Below are 19,493 nucleotides of genomic sequence, written 5' to 3' on the forward strand. Positions count from 1 at the left end.
TTAGTTTCTGCAAGGTGCGAAGGTGTTCTGTTAACAGCCATACTTTGTCCTATAGAGTAGGTCCCTGCTGTTATTGTTGATCTGCATGTTGTTTATAGGCTTCCTTTCCCTTTTCCAGCTTTTAGCATAGGTTGTACCCAGTCTGCAGCTGCAGTGTTATCGGAGGCAATGGACAAGGTGAGGTGTAGCCAGGGGTGGAACCCATAATTGGCAAAGAATGACGTTTGCACAGTTGAGGTGTGCATAGTGTTGTTATAGACAAACTTGGTGAGTGTTGTCAGGGGAGCACAGCTGTCTTGTTGTTCACTGAGGTAGCACCTGACGTCCTTGCTAGGACCTGGTTTGTTCTCTCCATTTGACCATTTGTTTGGTACACAAACAAGAACTGGGCCTGGACACCCAGCAAATGCAGGGCCTCATGCCAGAATCAGGAAATGAACTGGGGCTTGTGGTCGGAGGTTATGTGATCCAGGAAACCACGAAAGCAAACGGCACTGTCTAACCATAACTGGTCTGTGTCTTTAGCTGATGGCAGATGTGTGACTAGAACAGAGCGTGTCATTTTGGTTAACTGATCTGTCACCACCAGGATTGTAGAATATCCATTGGATTTGGGTATCTCTACAATAAAATCTAGAGAAATGACAGATCAGGATCAGGGGGAACAGGGACAGGCTGCAGGGGCCCACAGGATTTCTGTGTGGGTCATTTAGTGCCGTTGCAAAGATTGCAGGAGTGGATGAAATCTCAGACTGTCTCATGTAGCCATAGTCACCAGAAGTATTGGGCAACCAGTTGAAAAGTCTTGTCTGTTCCTGGGTGGCTTGCTAACAGTGAATCATGGCTTACACAAAGTACTACCAGTGTAGCCAGACCAGACCTGGAGGCACTTAGAACCTATCCCAGGCGAATAAGACCCCCTCCCATACCTTGTAGAACTGTCAAGAGAGAGCGGCCTATGCCTTGGGGAGGTGGGGGTGATTTCTTCTCAGATGGCAGCAAGTCTACATACCATGGGGTGCTGATAACATTGTGTGGCTTTAGAGAAGGGCTCAATTCAGCTGGCGCTTTCCCAAGGCCTCCGTCATAATCAGTCTTTTGGGGCAGCATGTCTGCTTTTTATTTCTGAATAAAGGTTGGTACATTATTTGGAAGTCAAAACAGGAGAAAAAAACCATCTAGTGCAGTTGCACCTGATTGAGAACTTTCACCTTGCAGAAGAATTAAAAATTCTTGTGGTCTGTGAGGACCTGTATCTTGTCTCACTCCTTCAAAGTAGTGCCACCATTTCCCAAAGGCAACATGGATGACCAGGAGTTCTCAGTCCAGGACCTCATAATTCTGTGCTGCTGGGGTAAATTTTCTAGAAAAGAAGGCACAGGAGTATAGGGGTCTGTTCTAAGCCCTGCCATTGGGAGAACACTTAATCTATGGAGGTGCTAAAGGTATCTTATCTGTACCACAAGTGGCAGGCAGGGTGTGGATGGGTGAGCACAGAGGCAGAGGTGAAAGCCTGTTTCAAGTGTCTGAAAGCCTGCTGGGGCTCCTTGGACCAGTAGAACTGTATGTTCTTCCACAGTAAGGCAGCGGGGAACTTACAATGTACACAAAGTTTGCAAGGAATCTTCAGTAAAATTTTGCAAAACCTAGAAATCTTTGGAGCTCTTTTCATTCCAGGTGGCCTTCAGCAGATAGAACAAACCCAAGGAACTGAACAGTCATTTGGTCAAATGTGCATTTCTCTACTTTCACAAACAAGCTGAGTTGGCAAAGTCCTTTAGTACTGTTCAGATGTCTCTTTCATGTTGGCTAGATTCTTCCAAGAAAATAAAATCAGTATGTCATCCAGGTAGGCAATTACAAATTGGTCCAGTAGGTCTCATAGCATGTCATTGATAAAATGTTGGAAAGTAGCCAGGGCACTGGTGAGGCTGAAGGGCATGACTATTTGAAATGCCTATACTGTGTCCTAAAAGTCGTCTTCCATTCATTCCCAGCATGGATTCACACCAGGTTGCAGCTCCACAAAGATCAAGTCTGGTGAAGATATGAGCTGATCAAGCATCTCTGGAATGAGGGGTAGAGGGTACTAATATAGATAACGATCTGGTTCAGTGCCCAGTAATCAGCACACAAACAGAGAATCCCATCCTTTTAACAAACAGAACAGGGGTTCTCACCTGTGAGGTGGACCTGTGTATAAATCCCCAGACCAGGTTCTCTTCTAGCTACTTGTGGAGTGTGGAGAGTTTGGGCTCTGACATAGTATAAATGCATCCCACAGGAATTTTCACTGCTAGCTGTAGATCAATGGGGCAATCATAATCCTGATGCAGAGGAAGAACATGCATATTTTTCTTTTCAAAGACATCTGCAAACTCCTAGTATTACATAGGTGAACATGTTTTGGGTTTTGGAGATGGTACCTCCATGGAGGCTGCAACAGAGAGTCCTCCTGCTTGGATCCCCTGGGCCTTTCAATAGTGTTGTTGGCAGAAGTTCAAGTTCAAGTGGACCTCCCAGGCTTTCTACCTGATTAGTGGGTCATGCTGCATGACCCAGGGAAACCCCAAAATCAAGGGGTAGTATAGGGAGCAAATGGCTCCCCCAAATTTTTTCTTTGTTCAAGGAAATTTACCTCAAGGGTAGCGGTCTCCCACTCCACAGGCCCTGAAGCCAGGGAGAAGCCATCTATGGTCTCTGTTGTTTTGGATTTGCATTGTCATCATAGTGGGATTTATAGATCTTGTGCCACGGTCTCATCAATGAAATTACCCATGGCCCCAGAGTCCAGTCAGGTGGTCAGCATGAGGAATGAGCGGTTCTGCCATGGGACTCAAGAGCTGGCTGTGTAACAGTAGTTGGAGATTCCATTGGCTGTGTTTGCCACAGACTTCATGGGTGATTGGTGCCTTGGGGACTTTGTATGACTCAAAGCTAGTTCCTTTCATCAGACCCAGTATCCCTTGTTTACTTTGACCCCCTCTGTGGGAGTATGTGGTGCACTCATGTCCTGGTACTCCAGCATCATAGCACTGCTCTTGCTGCTGGCACTGTTCCTGTACTTCTGGTATGGGGCACTGGAGCCCTCTGCTCTGTCCACTGGCATGGGATTGAGAGCAACTGTAAGAGGGCAAGACCCTGGAGGGGACAAGATGTCTTTCTTTCCCTCTCTGCATTCCCAGCAGCAGAGGTCAATCTGGATGGTCAGGTCCACAAACGCATCAAATTCTGGAGGTGTTTCTACTCAAGCCAGTTCATCCATGAAACTTCTCCCACAGACCTCAGTGGAAATAGTGGAGTTAGGCTAACTCATTCCACTGGATGTCTGCCGCAGTGGAAGAGGGATGTGTAAGCTGTAACAGAATCTTCTCCCTGATGCAGGTAATACAGCACAACCTCCACCATCCTGGCTGGGTGAGGGTCTCCAAACATGACCGTAAATTTCTTGGGAATGCTCCCCACGCTTGGAGGACCAGACTATTATGCATCACCAAAGGTGTGGCTCACTTCAGAGTGTTTCCTGTTAGAAGACTAGTGACTAGACTATCACCCTTAATGAGTCTCAGGAGTAGAGCTTGGGTTGAGCTATGAATAGGATGTGGCATTGCATGGGGAACCTGCCGATCACAGTCATCTTTCTGCTAAAGAGATGGGTATGCGAGGTTCCAGGCAGGGAGGCTAATGCATGGAAACCTAACTGTAGAGGTGGCAGACCTGGGACTAGATGGACTGATTCTCTGCCAACACCTGCCAGAACTGATCTTCTAGCACCTGCCAGGTGAAGGCCACGTATGGCAGCTGGTCTGGCCCAAGTGGGTCTGGGAGCACTGGACTCCACCTCCATCCGAGCCCTCTTTGCCACATGTGCTGATCCAAGCAACTTATGCCATGCCATAGGTGTCCAGGTCTGGGGGTCTTCTCAGGGTCAGGAAAAGCCAGGATACCTGTCTGGGAAACTAAGTCAGAGGTCCAGAGGATCAGGCAGAATATGAAGTCAGGGGCTAGCCAGGTCAGGTATCCAGGTCAGGCCAGAGCTGGGTTGGGTATCCAGAGGGTCAGGCAGAACACAAGGTCAGAAGGTTAGCTGGGTCAGGTATCCAAAGAATCCATCAGTGTCAGTAGCTGCACAATCCAAGGGTGCAGCAGCCTAGATACAAGGTTATACCCTGTTGCCCAGACACTACACCTTCTGGGTCAGGGGCTTATATGGGAAGGGGTAAGAAGTCAGCTGACTTTGTCTGGTTACTGTGGTAGCAGGGCATGGGCATGCACCTAGGCCCAGATGGAGGGTTCTGGATACCTACATCAGCCCTATTACTCTGCAGGTGAGGTGACAGATGGGTGAGCTGCTGTGCTGGGTAGGCCAAGGCCCCAGGTTCAAAACCATAGCCTGAAAATCAAGCAGGGGGAAAGGGATCAGAGTGGCACTCAAAGAAGGTGTAGGAATAATTTGCAGCATGCTTGCCAAAAGGGTGATCCTATTAGAGTAGCTGATGATCTTATTAGTGTTTAAGGCTAATGAGCAAAGGCACCACAGCAAGAAGAATCCAAGAAGGATTCTTGAGGCTCTGTCATGGACAGTTTGGTAACACGGCTTCTGGTAAAAACCTGAGAGAACCCCATGAGGTGGCACTCTTGCTTTCCACTGTATCATCTTCAAAACTACTGAGGAACAAAACAGCTGCCCAGAGGCGAAGCTCCTGTGAAACTACCTGACTAATTTAACCAGGAATAAATACCTGGTCAGGAACTATTAACCTTGAGCATTACATCCCAGAGGAAATGTACTCAGTAAGTTGCCACCCAGGTCTTTGCAGCTGTGTGCAGCCAGCCAGGTCCATTGCCCAGGTGCCCCTACTTTCATTGCTGCAGCCTTCACATAGTCAGCAACAGTAGGTGTGCAGAGGCAGGGCTCTGAGACATGACCTGCAGCTCTTTGCCTAGTGTAGGATTAAAAGTCATACTGGTAGAGATTCTGTGGATCCTAGTCCAGACAAGGTCTGGCCCTGTAATGTCTTCATCACCTCTCTGAGGAGTGGCACCTCCTTGCAAGCTTGGCTTTATGCATTTCTCTCTTTCTGAAGAAACAGCTATATTTGGTAAAGTTCACTTTCTCCTGTTTCCCAAAGGGTGAGATGGACCAGCTCTAGATTCCCATGAACATTTGCTGTGAGGTCTCTCTCTCTCTCTTCACTCTGTACCCATGATGCTTATCTACTTTAACATTCAGGGCACTTAAGGACTTTGCCTCCAGGATGAGTCAGGACTGGAAGAGTAGGGTAGAGAGGAAGGTAACAGGCTGGGATTGAGAAGCACTGGCAGAGCTTGTGAGGGAAGCCCAGGGCTGGGATAAGAGGGCTGTGGCTTGGAAATCAAGGAATTTTGTCCGAGCTGGAAGGGCAGGACCAGACCAACAGGGTGGCTACAGGACAGAGCTGAGGGGCATCAGCAGAGCTGTGTGGCCAGCACCTGGGTGGTGGTACCAGTGCTGTAGTGTTAGTTCATGTCTTAAGAGTTCCTCATTTTCCACTAATGAAACCAGGTTATAAGCAGGTGACTCCCTGATGGGGCCTGTGCGTGGGAGCCCAGTGTGCTCAAACTGCCCCAGGCCACAGCCCAATCATTGTTCTATGGGACTGTAACATGGTTCAGCTGGGGTGTGGGGGGCACTGTTAGGCCCATGGAGCTCCCCTGTCAACCTGCTCTCTTTGAACAGTCACCCCTTCCCCTTGCCTGGCTGCCATGCTTTGAAGTATTTAGTCTTTTAGCTAAAGAGAGGCCGCTCCAGGGCTTCCCAAGCGTTATCTCATATGCCTGAGCTCAGGTGTGTCCACTGGAAGGGCTAATTACATGACCACTTACACCATGCCCATGCCTTGCAGGTATCACCATTCACTATTGACCTCTCTCTCTCTGCCCATACCCAGGCACTTTGCTCATCTTGGCTACTCCCGAGTGTGGGTTTGCCAGGACTACCCTGGGTCCCTGACCCTAATTCTACCTCTCCTGAGGTACTGGGCTCCTGGCCTCAACTCTGCCCTTCTCTGGGCTACAGGTTCATGACCCTGTCAATCTCTGGCAGTGACCTCTCTTGGACCTCTAGCTCCTCCTGTGCCCTGGCACTGTTCCTAGGCCAGTTGAGATCTCTGGGTTCCCTACAGTCTCTCACTGTGGTCCCTCCTTGGCCCTGGAAATGTTTCTAGGCCAGTTGAAACCTCCAGACTCCCTGGTCCTACTCACCCCTCCTGAGCTAGAAGTCAGTGACTCTGCCCCTCACCCCTTGCAAGCTATGGGTTTCTGACCATCCTAGCTCTCATAACCATCCTGCTTACCCCAGCTTAAGTGTTTGCCACAAGACTGGCTGCATCCCTGCTGTTCAGGAGTTCTTCACATCTTAGCTGCCAGGATCACACTATTGCCCCAGCTCCGGCTCTGGGTTTATATCCCATAAGCTCACCACCCCACCACCCCCATCAGGTCACATGACCTCTGATTGCCTCTTGCAGCACCTGCAGACTGCCCCATATGCAGTTTGCCTTCTCTTAAAGTAGCAGGAGCCCCAAACCTCCTGCTACAGGGACACAACACTTGAGTGGTGAAACCCAGGCTCAGCAGCTGTCCCAGGAGTTTCTGTCACTGACCTCTGTTGTACCTGGATTTCACTCTATGTGATGAACTCCTGACAGGCCACAAGGATGAAGCAGCACCCCTAGGCACCATCACATTGGTTTGATATGGGTTACGGAGACTGCTTCCATAGGCTATAACAAGATTTCCCATCTCTGAAAAATGGCATTTGGATTGGATGGCCTAAGACAAGACATGCCCTAGACCAGGTTGTCCAACATACAGACCGTGGGCTGCCATGCAGCCCTCCAACCTGTTTTCTGAGCCCCAAGGTGCTGCAAGAGTACTAGAACTACTAGAGTAAACACTGAACTACTAGAGTACTAGAACTACTATAGTAAACATTGTACTTTCGTTTCGGGGGGTGATGTGATACCGCTTCCTGTGAGGTCTTTGAATATGGCTTGCCGGCCCACTGGGTAATAAAAGGTTCAAAAAGGTTGGACGACCCTGCCCTAGACTACACAAATGTCCCACATAAGCCAGCCTTTCTTGGATAAAGGCTCTCCCTAGAGCTAAGAGACCATCTTGCAAACCAATTTGGGGCCATCTTGATCTAAGTAAGATTCTGCCCTTGCCAATCTCTGCTATATATGGGGCTCAGGAGCAGGGATGGGTCCAGGAGACGCATAGGGCAAGGTAACTCAGGAACCAGCACGTTGGCAACAGCCCCTTTTAGTGTGATTGCTATTGCCCTAAACAGGCAGACAATGCTGTAGTACGCTCCCGGGGATACTTGCCCAGCCCTTTTCTAGTGCTCCAGGGGATGTGAGGGTCCAGTGCTATGCACCTCATGCCCAGCTGCACTGTGCTGTAGGGGGTGGGAGAGAGAACAGGAAAAAGACTGTCAGGAAGGTCTGCTCAGCTCTGACCCAGATGTGGCCTTGAGATGGGCCCCCTGGTGAGCAACCTCCCCTTGAGCCACTGCCCTGGCTGAGCTGTGAAGAGCGAAGCCTGTGAACCTCTGCCCGCTCTGAAACTTGTGCAGCTGCTCCACACCCATTTGAAGCAATGTTGCCATGGACATGCTTGAACCTTAGTGGGAGCAAGGAGGTGAAAGGTAGAACCAGCCATGAAAGCTGTGGCTACACTAGCTCTTCTCCCCTCCAGCCCACCACCAGAGCAACACTCTAATGGTGCCAGCCACGCTGGGGTTATAGGAAAGAGAAGATGCCAGCAGAATTTAAGCACAGTGCTTTGAGCAGTGTTAGACAGTGTAGAGACTAAAACATGTAGCCAATATGCACCAGTGTTCTTTCCAGCATCTAGACAGCCAATACTAAAGCCTGGAAGGAGATGTAGGGGGAGAAAGTCTTGGGCAGGTTTAGCTCAGATGTCAATGGGCGTGTCTACACATGCAACTAACATAACTGAATACACTCTAGCTCAATCTGAGCCGAAGTATACTAATCCTTACGTTACTCTCTACACGTGCTGCAGTAATTTACTGTGGCACAGAATAGTACCTATGCCTAATGGGACTATCCTACACTAGAGTAAATTAATCTATTGTGCACTTATTGCAGTGCACATGTAGACCGTGATGCTTTACCGTGCATTAAATTAGTTTAATGTGCGGTAAAGTGCACATGTAGATGTGTCCACTGAGTACTTAAATCATAGCCCCTCACATTGGAGGGAGAGACCCTTATGAAAATAAAGCTGTTACTAGCTCCTAAGGCTGGAAGCTAAAACCAGCTAATACCAAAATAGAATTAGGTGAAAATCTTTACAAGAGAGGATAAGTCCCTCTGGGAACAGCTTCCAAGCTGGAGGGAAGAAGTAATTCTCTGTCTCAAGGGAGTCTTTGTATCAGGAGAGGAAGTCTCTCAAAGCTACCCTCTAGCTCAGACACACATCACTAGGGTTAGTGCAAAGCCATGAGGCTGAAACTCTCTGGCCTGCACTAGGGCAGGAGGTCAGACTAGGTGACCAGTGTGGTGTCTTCAGGCTTCCCAGACTCTGTGTGTGCCTGTGCCGGAGAGTCTAGCATGCCTTCTTACCTGGGTGTTGATTCGGATGGCCCCGATGGAGGGAATTTCAAAGTAGTAACCTTCAAAAGAAACAGAACATTGAGCTGTAGGAACATGGATGGTGCTGCATGACATGTCCTCTGCTACTTCCACAGGCTACAGCCCATCTCATGTTTTAGAGCAGGGGTGGGCAATTATTTTGGGCAGAGGGCTGCTTACTGAGTTTTGGCAAGCCATCAAGGGCCACATGACAGGCAACCCAGGGCAGATTAACATTAATTTTCTAAATTTTTTAGGGGCCCTGTGGGCCAGATAGAATGGGCTGGTGGGCTGCATCTGGCCCCCAGGCTGCATTTTGCCCACCCCTGTTTTAGAGGATATAATCCCAAAGCCCTATTGGCAGCAGCTGCAGATACACCTGATCTAGGATCCTGAATGCTCAAGTTCCATACTGGGACTGGGAGACAGAAGTCAGCAAGTGAACTGGAACACAGAATTTACAGCCTCTTTGGGTGGGAGCAGGGGAGGAGGTTCTGCAGGCAAACAGATGTGGCACCAGACCACACAGGGGCCAGCCCGAGCATGGAATGTTATGGGTCAGAACTGAGGGGCAGCAGCAGAGCTCTGTGTGGAGAGCTCAGCAGGTCAGGGTGGAGGAGCCCTGGCAGCGTTCTGTGTGGGTGTCTAGACCTGGAGTAGTAGGGAGCAGCACTCTGGAGTGAAGCAGCATCAGCAGAACAGTACATGTTATGTTCCCAAAGCTGGCACAGCAGAGAGGCAGCATGTCCAGAATGAGGTATATGATCAGGTCCATCTGGAGCAGCTTGAACAGATCTGCTCTCCCAGTGCACTAAGCTGCCATCACTTCGATAAGCACTGATGTTCTGCCAGCCAAAGCCAGAGGACCTCACTTGCAGCTTGTAAAGAGCCTCCTCCTTTTGCCCTGGCAGGAGGTGATAACAGGCAACAAGCAAGCACCTGTCATCGGTCCTCAGATGCAGCCTATTCTGGACACTTGCCAAGTGGCCGACCCCCAAATCTCACAAGTCAAACGTCCCCAGAGCACAAACACTCCAATACATTACGCTCGGTGCTCTTTCTCTCTCTCTTTGCCTTCTGGCTTCAAAGCATTTAGGGAGCTCTTGGGTCATGTTTTCAAAGATTTCTTCTGCAACAAGGGCAAGAAAGTTCCTCTGAAATGACAACTCAGGCCCACAGGCATTCACTTGACTCCAGAAGCCAGAGCTTTGTAGACAACACTAATTATTTTGTAACCTGTGGTAAAACTACAAGAACTGACAACACTGCTTCAGTGCCTGTTGTGGGAAGCTGGGTGCCAGCTAACAGGGGCACCTTCTACCTTCTGGGATGGTTGGGGAATGGCTCCAGCTGGAGAACTTGCTTCTGTTCTCCCAGGCAATGCAGGATGGTGCCCCAGAGGGGGAGCTAAGGCATGGCAGAACAGATGGGTAATCTCATTTATGGATAATGGGGAAGGAGAGCAGTGGGAGCCTCTGCTCTGTACCAGGCATTCCTATGAGTCACACCCAGAGTGGGTGAGAGGTGCAGACGCTGAGTCTTTAAGCCAGGGGTCAGAAACATTTAGGAACAGAGGGGGCTGCTTTGATAGAGCTTAGTTCTGAATATGGACAATTTTCAACATGGCCCATGCTGCTGACACCACTGTTTCAGTCACTGCTCCCTCCTGCAGTGCCACCACACTAACCTCTATAGCTGTGCACTAAGCGTGCCTGCTCCTTTAAGGGAGCTGGCAGCCTGTGAGGCTGCTGGCAAGTGGGGAAGGGAGCTAATGAAACACAGGACGGGAGAAGGGCTCAGGCTAGAGCTATATAAGCCCAGAGCCTGAGCCATTCAGGAAGTTTTCTTCTTAGCACCTGCAGAGGAAGGAGCACCTGTCCAGGAGAGCCACTTAGGGGTGCCTGATTGCCTGCTTTGCTGCCTACAGGAGCAGTGAGGCTCAGGGAGCTCATAAGGTACCCTGGCTAGAAGGCATGCTGTACTAGGAGTAAAGGTTTTCCCTCTTAAAGGGGCAGAGGGCTGTTTCCATTGTAACTGTCTTGTAATAGCTCAGGAGCTTATGTTTATGTTGCTGTTTCAACCCATAGTTTGGGTTGAGACTATAAGGGGTGGTTAAAAAGGTCCCGTTAGTGCCTGTGGGGCATGCAACAGCCTTAAATCCTGCCAGGGGCAGGTTCAAGGCCTGAGCAGCTGTCAAGCCCAGAGTGGGCAGAGTCTAAGGCCACAGGGGCCAGACAGAGGGGGGCAGGGGCCCAGCAGACAGAGAAGGTCGGGGGCCTGAAGCCTGAAAGGGCCAAACATCAGATAGTAACACCTGTGGGGCTTGGGGTGTGGCATAGGGGAGGTTAAAGAGCCACACAAGGAGCTCCTAAGGTGGTGCCTGGCAGGGGCACAGGCAGGCTGAGAAGGCCTGCTGGTCTGGGGTACTTAAGGGGACTCTGGGGGAGCCCACTGAAGATCAACACAGGCTCAGGTTTATGTAGAGCTCACAAGCAGCCTCCCTTTTTATAATTTTTATTAAGATCAAGACATGGCGGATGAGATCCAAGGAAAGGGCTGCAGCTGAGCCTGACTCTGACAGGGGCTGCATGGCCACTAGGGGCTTCACAGCCCACCTGTGGCCATGGCCTTGCTACAAACTCTTTCAGTGGTAGGGGACTTCCATGGGGGATTTCTGTGATGGTGGGTTTACTCACTAGAAGCCCCTTGCCATCACAGAAATCAGCCATGGAAGTCCCCTACCCCTGAAATGCCGACAAATGCCCCCGCCACTGAAACCCTGTAGAAATACCTCAAATCTGTAGGCCAGATAAAATGGCTACATAGGCCAACTCTGGCCTGGAGGCCATAGCGTGCAAACCCCTGCTTTACGCCATGGGGTCTGCAGAAGCCAGGGGCGAGGGAAGGATTACTGATATGCCCCAGGACAGGGCTAGCCAACTTGTGACCTGGGTGTCCCAAGTGACATCAACAGCCTCTGTATGACATTGGACATATCAGGGAGGGGTGGGCAACACTGGTAGATAGGACAAAAAGCAAAGCAGCAAATTGTATAGGGAGTACATGGCAAAAAGCAGAGCAACAGATCAGGCACAGGGCTGGAAGCAGAAAGCAAAGCAGGGAAGGGATCAGAGTGACAATTGGGAAGGGTGGCATTTGGGGAGGATGCAGGACTAATTTGTGGCACACCTGCCAAAAAGTGGGTCCCTAGGACTACAGCGTCATGTTTGGGAACTCTATCGTAGTGGATCCAAGCACCAGCCCAGCTATCCCAGGACCTTGGCTCTAGAAGAAGCCAATACTTCATGCTAAAGTGAAGTGGTTCTCCATCCCCAAGCCCTTCCCATACCACAAAGTGAGAGCAAGGCCCTAGCTAAATCCTGGCTCAACAGGTAGGAGGATCCTGATGAGCAGGGGGTCACTGATGGTGTAGGTCTAGAGCCACCACCTCTGTGGAAGGCAAACTGTGTCACGATGAGGCAGGCAGCCATGGCTGCGGTGCTGTCCATAGTGCTGGTGAGCCTTTCTCATATCTAGGATCACATGTCAGAAGGGTCTGACCGCAGACAGCATAGAGTGTCTCTGTGGATCAGACTAACCAGGCTCCCCAGAGGGTTGGTTTCACCTCAGGAAGTTTACCCAGTGCAGGGAGAATTATTTTCTTTCTGAAATGAAATCCCCAGCATGGTTCTTCCCTGGCTAATGGCTCCCCACGTCCCCCTCCCTGCACCTCTCAGTGAGAGACCTGGACAGGCCTATTTTTTATGGAGCCATGTCTGTTACGGCTCAGACAGAACACAGGCCACTTAACAGGTGTTTGATTTGGGGAAATGTGCTCCAATGGACATTTTTTATCATCTGCATTTCCATTTGAAGGCAATGCACTCTCGATTGGGAGTGACACCAGACAGCCACATCTAACATTACTTAGCATGTTTTAACCAAGGGTCTTCAAGTTCTGTCACTATCTCTAAGGCATCTGTCTATCAACAGCATATGCCCATCTTATCCTGCTGGCTGCTATTACTATGACTTCTCCTCATCTGTCTAGTTATGTCCCCCATCTGCCTTGATTACTCAGGCTCAATCCAGCTGGGTTGCTCAAGGGTACATGATGTAGGTCTTGAATCTGATCGACATCCAGTCAGCATCATTCAAATCTGACTGCCAGCAGAACTCTGAAACAAAGGGGAAGACTGGTCCAATCAGCCTCTATCAGAAGGTCTTACCAAGGGAGGTGGAGTCTCCTTCCTCAGAGGTTAGCAGGTCAGACCAACACCTGTCAGAGCTGGTTTAGGCATACTTGATCCTACCTCACTTCGGGGGATGAACTACTAGAGCATCTTTGAAAGGCCCTTCTAACCTACTTCTCTCTCTCATTTTTTTTCACTGGTTTCGTTTCACTGCATACACATGTACCTCCTTCTCTCTTGGGACTGTCTCTAGTGCACTGGGCTAGGATTTTTCCAAAACTGCATACATTTTCTGTCCCCTATCAGGCAGCCAACAGGAGTGTGATCTGCTTGGTCAATTTCCTGCTGGGCCAGGCCAATGTAATGACCCTAAAGAGCAGCAGGAACCAACTCCTGGGGACCAGCTCTTATGATGCCCTTCACCTCTTTTGGTTCCTGGTCTGGATGCATCTCTTCTTTGAGTTTAGGCACTTCACCATTCAACAGAACATTGATCACCAAGGTGCTGTGACACCCTCAGGTGCTGTGAGGTCCCCTCAGGGGTGCCATGGTGACAGTGGCCAGGTAAAACTTCCCTGTGTGATCCCCCTATGTTAAGGCTCTCTAATTAGCCTAAAGCAGGCAGCAAAGCTGCCTTGTGGTATGTAGTGCTTCTTGGTCCAACATCCCTTATTCTCCTCCTGGAAACAGACATAAGTGAAACTGTTCCATAGGCTTCTATTTTTGAGAAAAGTGTAAGGGGTGCCAGACCAGATACAGTTATACAGCCTGAGGAAGCTCTTGCCTGCTTTAGGCTGATCAGAGAGCTCTAATGCATGGAGACTGTGCATGTGTGACACAGCCTTTCCCAGACTGGCTGTGCAGCAGGCAAACAGGGCAATTTCATGGAGGTAGCAGAACCTGGCTGAGAAGCACTGAGGTAAGCTGAGGCAGCAATTAACAGTGGTTCTCAGCTGGCAGTGTTGCCACACTCAAAAAAGTGGAGGTGGGGTACTGTAACCCTGAAAAGGTTGAGAACCACTGACATGGATGAATTTACGTTATGCTGGGCCACTGAGGAGCACTGTGCAGTGGTTAGTTAATCCAAAAAGGGTGACCATGTGAAGGGTCTTTGTGGAGGGGAGGTGGTTTCAGTCTTCTGATTATGACGTAAGATTGTCTGATAATTACTTTCATGCCCAGACCCTTGTGGCACTCAGTATATCTTTCACCTTTTTGTTTAAAAAGATGTATAATAAAGTTCTAAAAAGTCAAAAGTTTGTCTGTTCGTCGATATGAACCACCACACGATTACTTCCCCAAATTGCTTCTTTTTGATCTTCATGCTCCTGCTTCCGATTCCTCCCTGCATGTGACATCAAAGCCATTCCCAAGTGGCTGTGGTATGTTGTAAGTGAAAGGTGGGGTGTGGACAAGCAGGAAGAGGAAGTTGTGGCCTTGCAAAACAGAAGAGCCTGTTGGCCTGCTAGCAAGCTTGGGAATAAAGGCCATGGGGCTAGACATAGTGGATAGAGAGGCTCAAGTGAGAGGACCATTCCTAAATAGCATGTTTCTAGAAGGTCACATGAACTGCCAGCTGTATCAAGCATATAATACATGGAGTAAGGTGATAGCCCATGTTGATTAGCTGTGTCTCAAAAGGTGGAATCCTGTTTCACATATGGGGAAACTGAGGCCAAAATTAGGTCAAGCATTTCAAAACTGAGAGGTGATTCTGGGGCTGCAGCATAAGTTCCTGGTTTTAGAGCGTGGGGCTTTGTGATTTCTGGGGTAGCTCTGAACCTCACAAATCACTGGTACCTTCTCAACACACCTTGGCTAAAGCACTGAGTCTGTAGCAGAACTAGAAAAGAACCCAAGAGTCCTTATGTCAAATCCACTGCTCCAGCCACTCAACAGCACTGCCTTCCCAGAAAAGGGACAAGGAGGGAGGGGCTAAGCCAGGCTGAACATTTGTGCACCACGCTTTTGTAACTGTGCCTCAAGCACAGTTAGAAGTAACAAGCTGTGCATGAATTCTAAGAGCCACTGGGATGGGAAAGGGCACAAAAAGAGAAAGATAAATTAATGTGAGCCCAGGGGCTAATGGGCAGGTGGTATCTAGCAACAGATAAAGCCAGGCTGAGGGAAAGGGCAACACTTGTGAAGAAAGGAGCACAAAGGCAATCTGAGATAAGACTGAGGCACTGGGTCCAGACAACAATGGGGGAGATTAACAGGGATGGGGGAGGAGGGGGTGAGGGGCGCAGGGGGCAGCCATGCATATTGCAGAGAAGAAGTCCGAGCAGGGGTGGGAGAGGATTGTAGCTGGAAGGCTGTGGAGGGAGCCTGAAGTGAAGCATACATGGTGTTTCAAGTGCAGCAAAGAGCTGAGATCTGTGCAGGGTGCACAGGGAAGAGTTCCTCACAGAAAGTCCCAGCAGAAGACAGTCAGTAAGTGTTCTCCAGGTGCAGCACTCACAACAAAGTGAGAAAAATCTGGGCTGAAGGTAGGAAGGCTGAGCTGGCCTAGCCTTGTGAGCCTCTGAAAGCAGGTATAGAGCCAAATATACTGGAGGGAGAAGGAGGAAGGTAAGTAACCACCCAGGTCATCTAGCTGGAGACTTCAGGGAGATCCCCCTGCTCCAACCACTCACCATGCCTTGGAGATCTGTAGCACTAGATGCCAGCTGCACAAGAGGGTGGGGAAACAGCTGCTTAAACCTATCCCTGGCCCAGTCCATTCAAGGGTAGAGGATCACTGCTCCTCAGCTTCCAGCTGATTTTCTGCTTATCAGCAACCTCCCCCACACTCAAACAGCAACCCTTTCCCTGCTCTTGGGCAGCTCTGCTTATGGGGGAGACCGTCTCCACAATTTGCCTCCTGTATCCCTAATTCTCCACTAATGGCACATGTAGCTCCCTCTGACTTGTGTGTTGGGGGGCCAAGGGAGATGAAGCTGTGCCTCCCCTCAGGTTCTCCTGGTTCTGCAGATGTTGCCCTATGGGTGTGGAATTAAACAGAACTGGATGCTTGGATGCCTCTAATTCAAAAGGCTCCACCTGGCACCTGCATACTCTGTCCATTGAAAAAGCACCTCTATCATGTGCTTCAGATAGACCTGAAGGCTGAGGGGGAATCTCAGTATGCTCCCGGGCCTCTGTGCTGAGATGCCCACATGGCGCTCAGCGGGGACACTAAATCTGGCTCTGTGGATGCTGAGGCGTTTGTGCTGCAGCAGAGACGGTGGGGACCTCTTGTATGTGTACCACAGTGTTAAAGGAGAGAAGTCTCTGACTAGGGGCAGATCAGGAGGCAGCATAAGCTGTGCTGGTTCTCCTGGGGGATTTATATCCCCTGGGTTTCAGTCACCAGTAAGAGCATCCAAAGGGCAATGTGCTAGGCTCCTGAGGCCTTTGGTCTGAGAATTACCTGTACTTTCCCCAGAGCCCCACCAAGTAGACACCAGGTGGCACTCTTGAGCTGGGTCTGCTGCTTTCGCCAGGGACCTGAGCACTTCACAGAGCTCCTCTGTGCTACTTAGACTGTCTTGTGAACTGCAGCAGGAGCGAGTTGAGCTGTGGAGCACTGTTCGCAGCACCCAGATGTCACCATAGCAAGGCTCTGTGCTCCCCCAAGCCTGAAATACTAGGGCATGAGAGGTGACCCTTCAGTTTGACACTATAGTTAACCAAGGGAAGTGCCAAGCAGAGCATTGCTCCTCACAGTTTAGAGCTGAGCGAAACAGGAAGTGCCAGGCAGTTATCTGGCTAGTGAACTTCTCCACAGCACTGCCTACTTGTATTACTGGGACCCCAGCAGGATGAGCAGCAGGGTCTTCCCAGCTAGGATTTTAACCTTAGCTGGAACACACTCTGAGGAAATTGCCTCACTATGTCTAGAAATGAGACGCTAGTTCCATTTAGCCAGGCTGGTGCCCCAGCTCTTCTTGACCCTCCCAAGGGACCAGTGCCCTGTCTCTATGGTGTTGCCCTTGTCCAGGCACCTTTCTGCCAGATTGAATACTCCTCTGCCCACTGTACATGGCAAACTGGCTCTTTCCATCCTCCTTACCTTTGTTGGCACAAGCCATCCACTGCAGGGGAGTCACATCGTAGTTGTGCTGCCCCACGGAGAAGGTGAAGACACGCACCTGTGAAAGGAAGAGACAGTTTAGTGAGGGGGACAGCCCCAGAGAGCTGTTAACTGTCCACCTCCCTATGCTGGGCTAACTGGCCTGGCTAAGCTTAGGCATTGACAATGGCTAGATCCTAATGTCAGACAAATCTGAACTACAGGAGGCACCCAGTTTAACAGGGGAGGCAGCTGACCAATGGAGCAAGCCACCATCAGCATCTGCTGATGGTAAAGATCTACTGACATCAAAATCTGTTACAGTTACCCATGACTTTTTTGCTCTTATTGGCTTCCCAGACGCTGGGTGAAAAGGAACATGAGGAGCATACGATGTCTGACTCACACCTTCTAAAATCTGCAGTGAGGTTAGTGAATTGAAACAAATCTTTGAGGACCCCCGTGAGGTGGCTTTTAAGAGCAGGCTGAAATGGGACCAGCCATGAGCAAGGTTCATTAGGGATGTCCCACACTAGGTAAGGCTTGCCAGATCTTGGTGGACTCTTCTCAGGTCACACAGTATCACCACACCCTACCTTCTCTCAAATAGCTTTGTGCAAAGCTAAATCAGTAGTTGCCAGGCCAAGCTATTCTGGAGATAAGCATGGACACATTCAGTGCTAAGGTTTCCAGATGAGACTTGCTCCTGTTAGAGCTGTAGGTTAAGGCACTGGCCCAGAAGCAGTATGGGCTTGATGTTCATTGAGGTACTTGGGGGAGGCCTGGGAGCACCATGAATGAACCCACAGGCCTCAGGGAGCTGGTGCCAGTGGACTGGCACAGGCATGTAGGCACAGCCCTCCTGTCTCTGTCTGGGATCGGCTCTCCATCCCTCCCTCTTGCCCACTAAAAGTTTCCCTTGTCACTGCCCCCCCCCCGTGTGGAGATCTCCCATTCTTCTCTGAACCTGGATTCCCTGCCTACTCTTGCTAGGGCCAGGGATGTCTTTGTATTCCTCTGCTTCTGAGCCTGGCAGTCCCATAATAATAGGTTCCTTCCCTATAACAGTGGCCTGTGTAAGGACACTTCACCCATCTTCTTCCTTAGCACTTCAAGGTCAACACAGGCAATAAAACAGTGCTGGCATGTTAGCCGCCCCATTAAAGGGGCAGTGGCTCGCTACAGGAGCAGGCGGGCAGTGAGAGTGGATGTCTAAATAGCTCATGTCAAATGAGGCAGAATCTGGCAATAAAGCTGGAGGTGGCTGTTTCCCCTTTCCCCATGACTGAGCTGGAGCATGGCAAGGTGTCTGCAGCTCCAGAGGATCACACCCAGGCAGTGCTCCTGCTCAGCCTTGGCTCTCTGGAACAATTTTGAAGCTCCTGCTCATGAAAGGCAAAGCAAGGGAGAGCTGGAGGAAGTTGCCTGGGTTACACCACCTATGCCTGCTACCCATCCTCTTGCTGGCACATCCAGTGGGGTGCTTTGCTGGAGAAATCTCACTGCACTTCTCAGTTACGTCTGTATCTGCCTTTCTTCATGCCCTTGGGGTAGGTCTCTGATGCAGACTCTCCGCCTCAGGCCAGTACAACACAGAGGAGGTCACTTATGGGTTAACCAGCTGTCCCCTAACTCAGTGTTTCCCAACCCAACATTGTGTGCCACGGCACAAAAATGTGCTGCCAGAAATCAACAGGTGTGCCGTGGAATTTTGCCATGGCAATAAGCTACAATGAGCTACAATAAGTATAAGGATGGCGAATGCTTTAAAAGGCATGCTGCAGAAAATTTTTTATTAAAGTAAGTGTGCCTTAGGCTGGAAAATGTTGGGAAACAGTGCTCTAACTCCAAGATTCTGCCCAAGCACTCCCTACTCAGCTTGCCCCTGAGCACCCTTCCTTTGAAGATCTCAGAAAGGCTGTGTCTGCCAACAGGCTCCAGGGCTCCCCTGACCTCAGAGCTTGGCTGAAGCTGCTCTGAGTTTGGCAGAACACTCTTGGGTATTGAGATTGTGTATGCCAGCACCAGGGACAGTGCAGACAGGGTCAGTGCAAGCTTCCCTTCCAAGGCATCTTGGGAGGGATAAAGTCAAGGTCTTGTCTACACCACAGGTTGATTCCATGTCAGGATAACCCCCAGGTCAGATGGAGTACACTGCAATTAATATCAGAGGGCCATACTCTATCCCCAAGTACCAGCAATGGTGGCTGGAGTTCACAGAGCACCTCAGTGCAGGCAGGACATTGGCCTCATGGCTTCTCTTCAGAGAGCACCACACAACTGCTGAGTGGCCTTTGTGCTGCAGCTCTTCTTCCCCTGGACAGCAGGCAGAGAACTGAGAACTCACTTGGCACAGGCCACCATGAGAGTGGATTCTGGTCACCAATGACCAGAAGGCTGCCAAAGTCATGGCTACCTCAGTGAGGATCACTGGTAGGGACCAGCTCAGATTATTACAGCTCTCACCTACTATAGTTTCATAGTTTCATAGTTTGTAGGGTTGGAAGGGACCTGAGCAGATTATCTAGTCCGACCCCCTGCCATGGCAGGAAAGAATACTGGGGTCAAATGACCCCAGCAAGATGTTCATCTAACCTCCTCTTA

The 19,493-nt window shown here is 50.0% G+C and overlaps 1 protein-coding gene across 4 annotated transcripts in view; it reads right to left on the reverse strand.

Annotated features, from left to right (window-relative positions):
• CACNA2D2 (calcium voltage-gated channel auxiliary subunit alpha2delta 2) overlaps positions 1 to 19,493 on the reverse strand; it is a 721,727-nt gene that overhangs the window by 76,506 nt on the left and 625,728 nt on the right. For all 4 annotated transcript variants that reach the window (XM_019547467.1, XM_019547466.1, XM_019547465.1 and 1 more), the window contains 2 exons: positions 16,890 to 16,968; positions 8,634 to 8,683 (listed from right to left, as the gene is read on the reverse strand). In XM_019547467.1, the coding sequence (XP_019403012.1) occupies positions 8,634 to 8,683; positions 16,890 to 16,968 (129 nt within the window). The remainder of the gene's footprint in view (positions 1 to 8,633; positions 8,684 to 16,889; positions 16,969 to 19,493) is intronic.

The sequence above is a fragment of the Crocodylus porosus genome, unplaced genomic scaffold (assembly GCF_001723895.1).
Source record: "Crocodylus porosus isolate Cpor-Errol unplaced genomic scaffold, CroPor_comp1, whole genome shotgun sequence".
In the NCBI taxonomy this organism is placed as follows: domain Eukaryota; kingdom Metazoa; phylum Chordata; order Crocodylia; family Crocodylidae; genus Crocodylus; species Crocodylus porosus.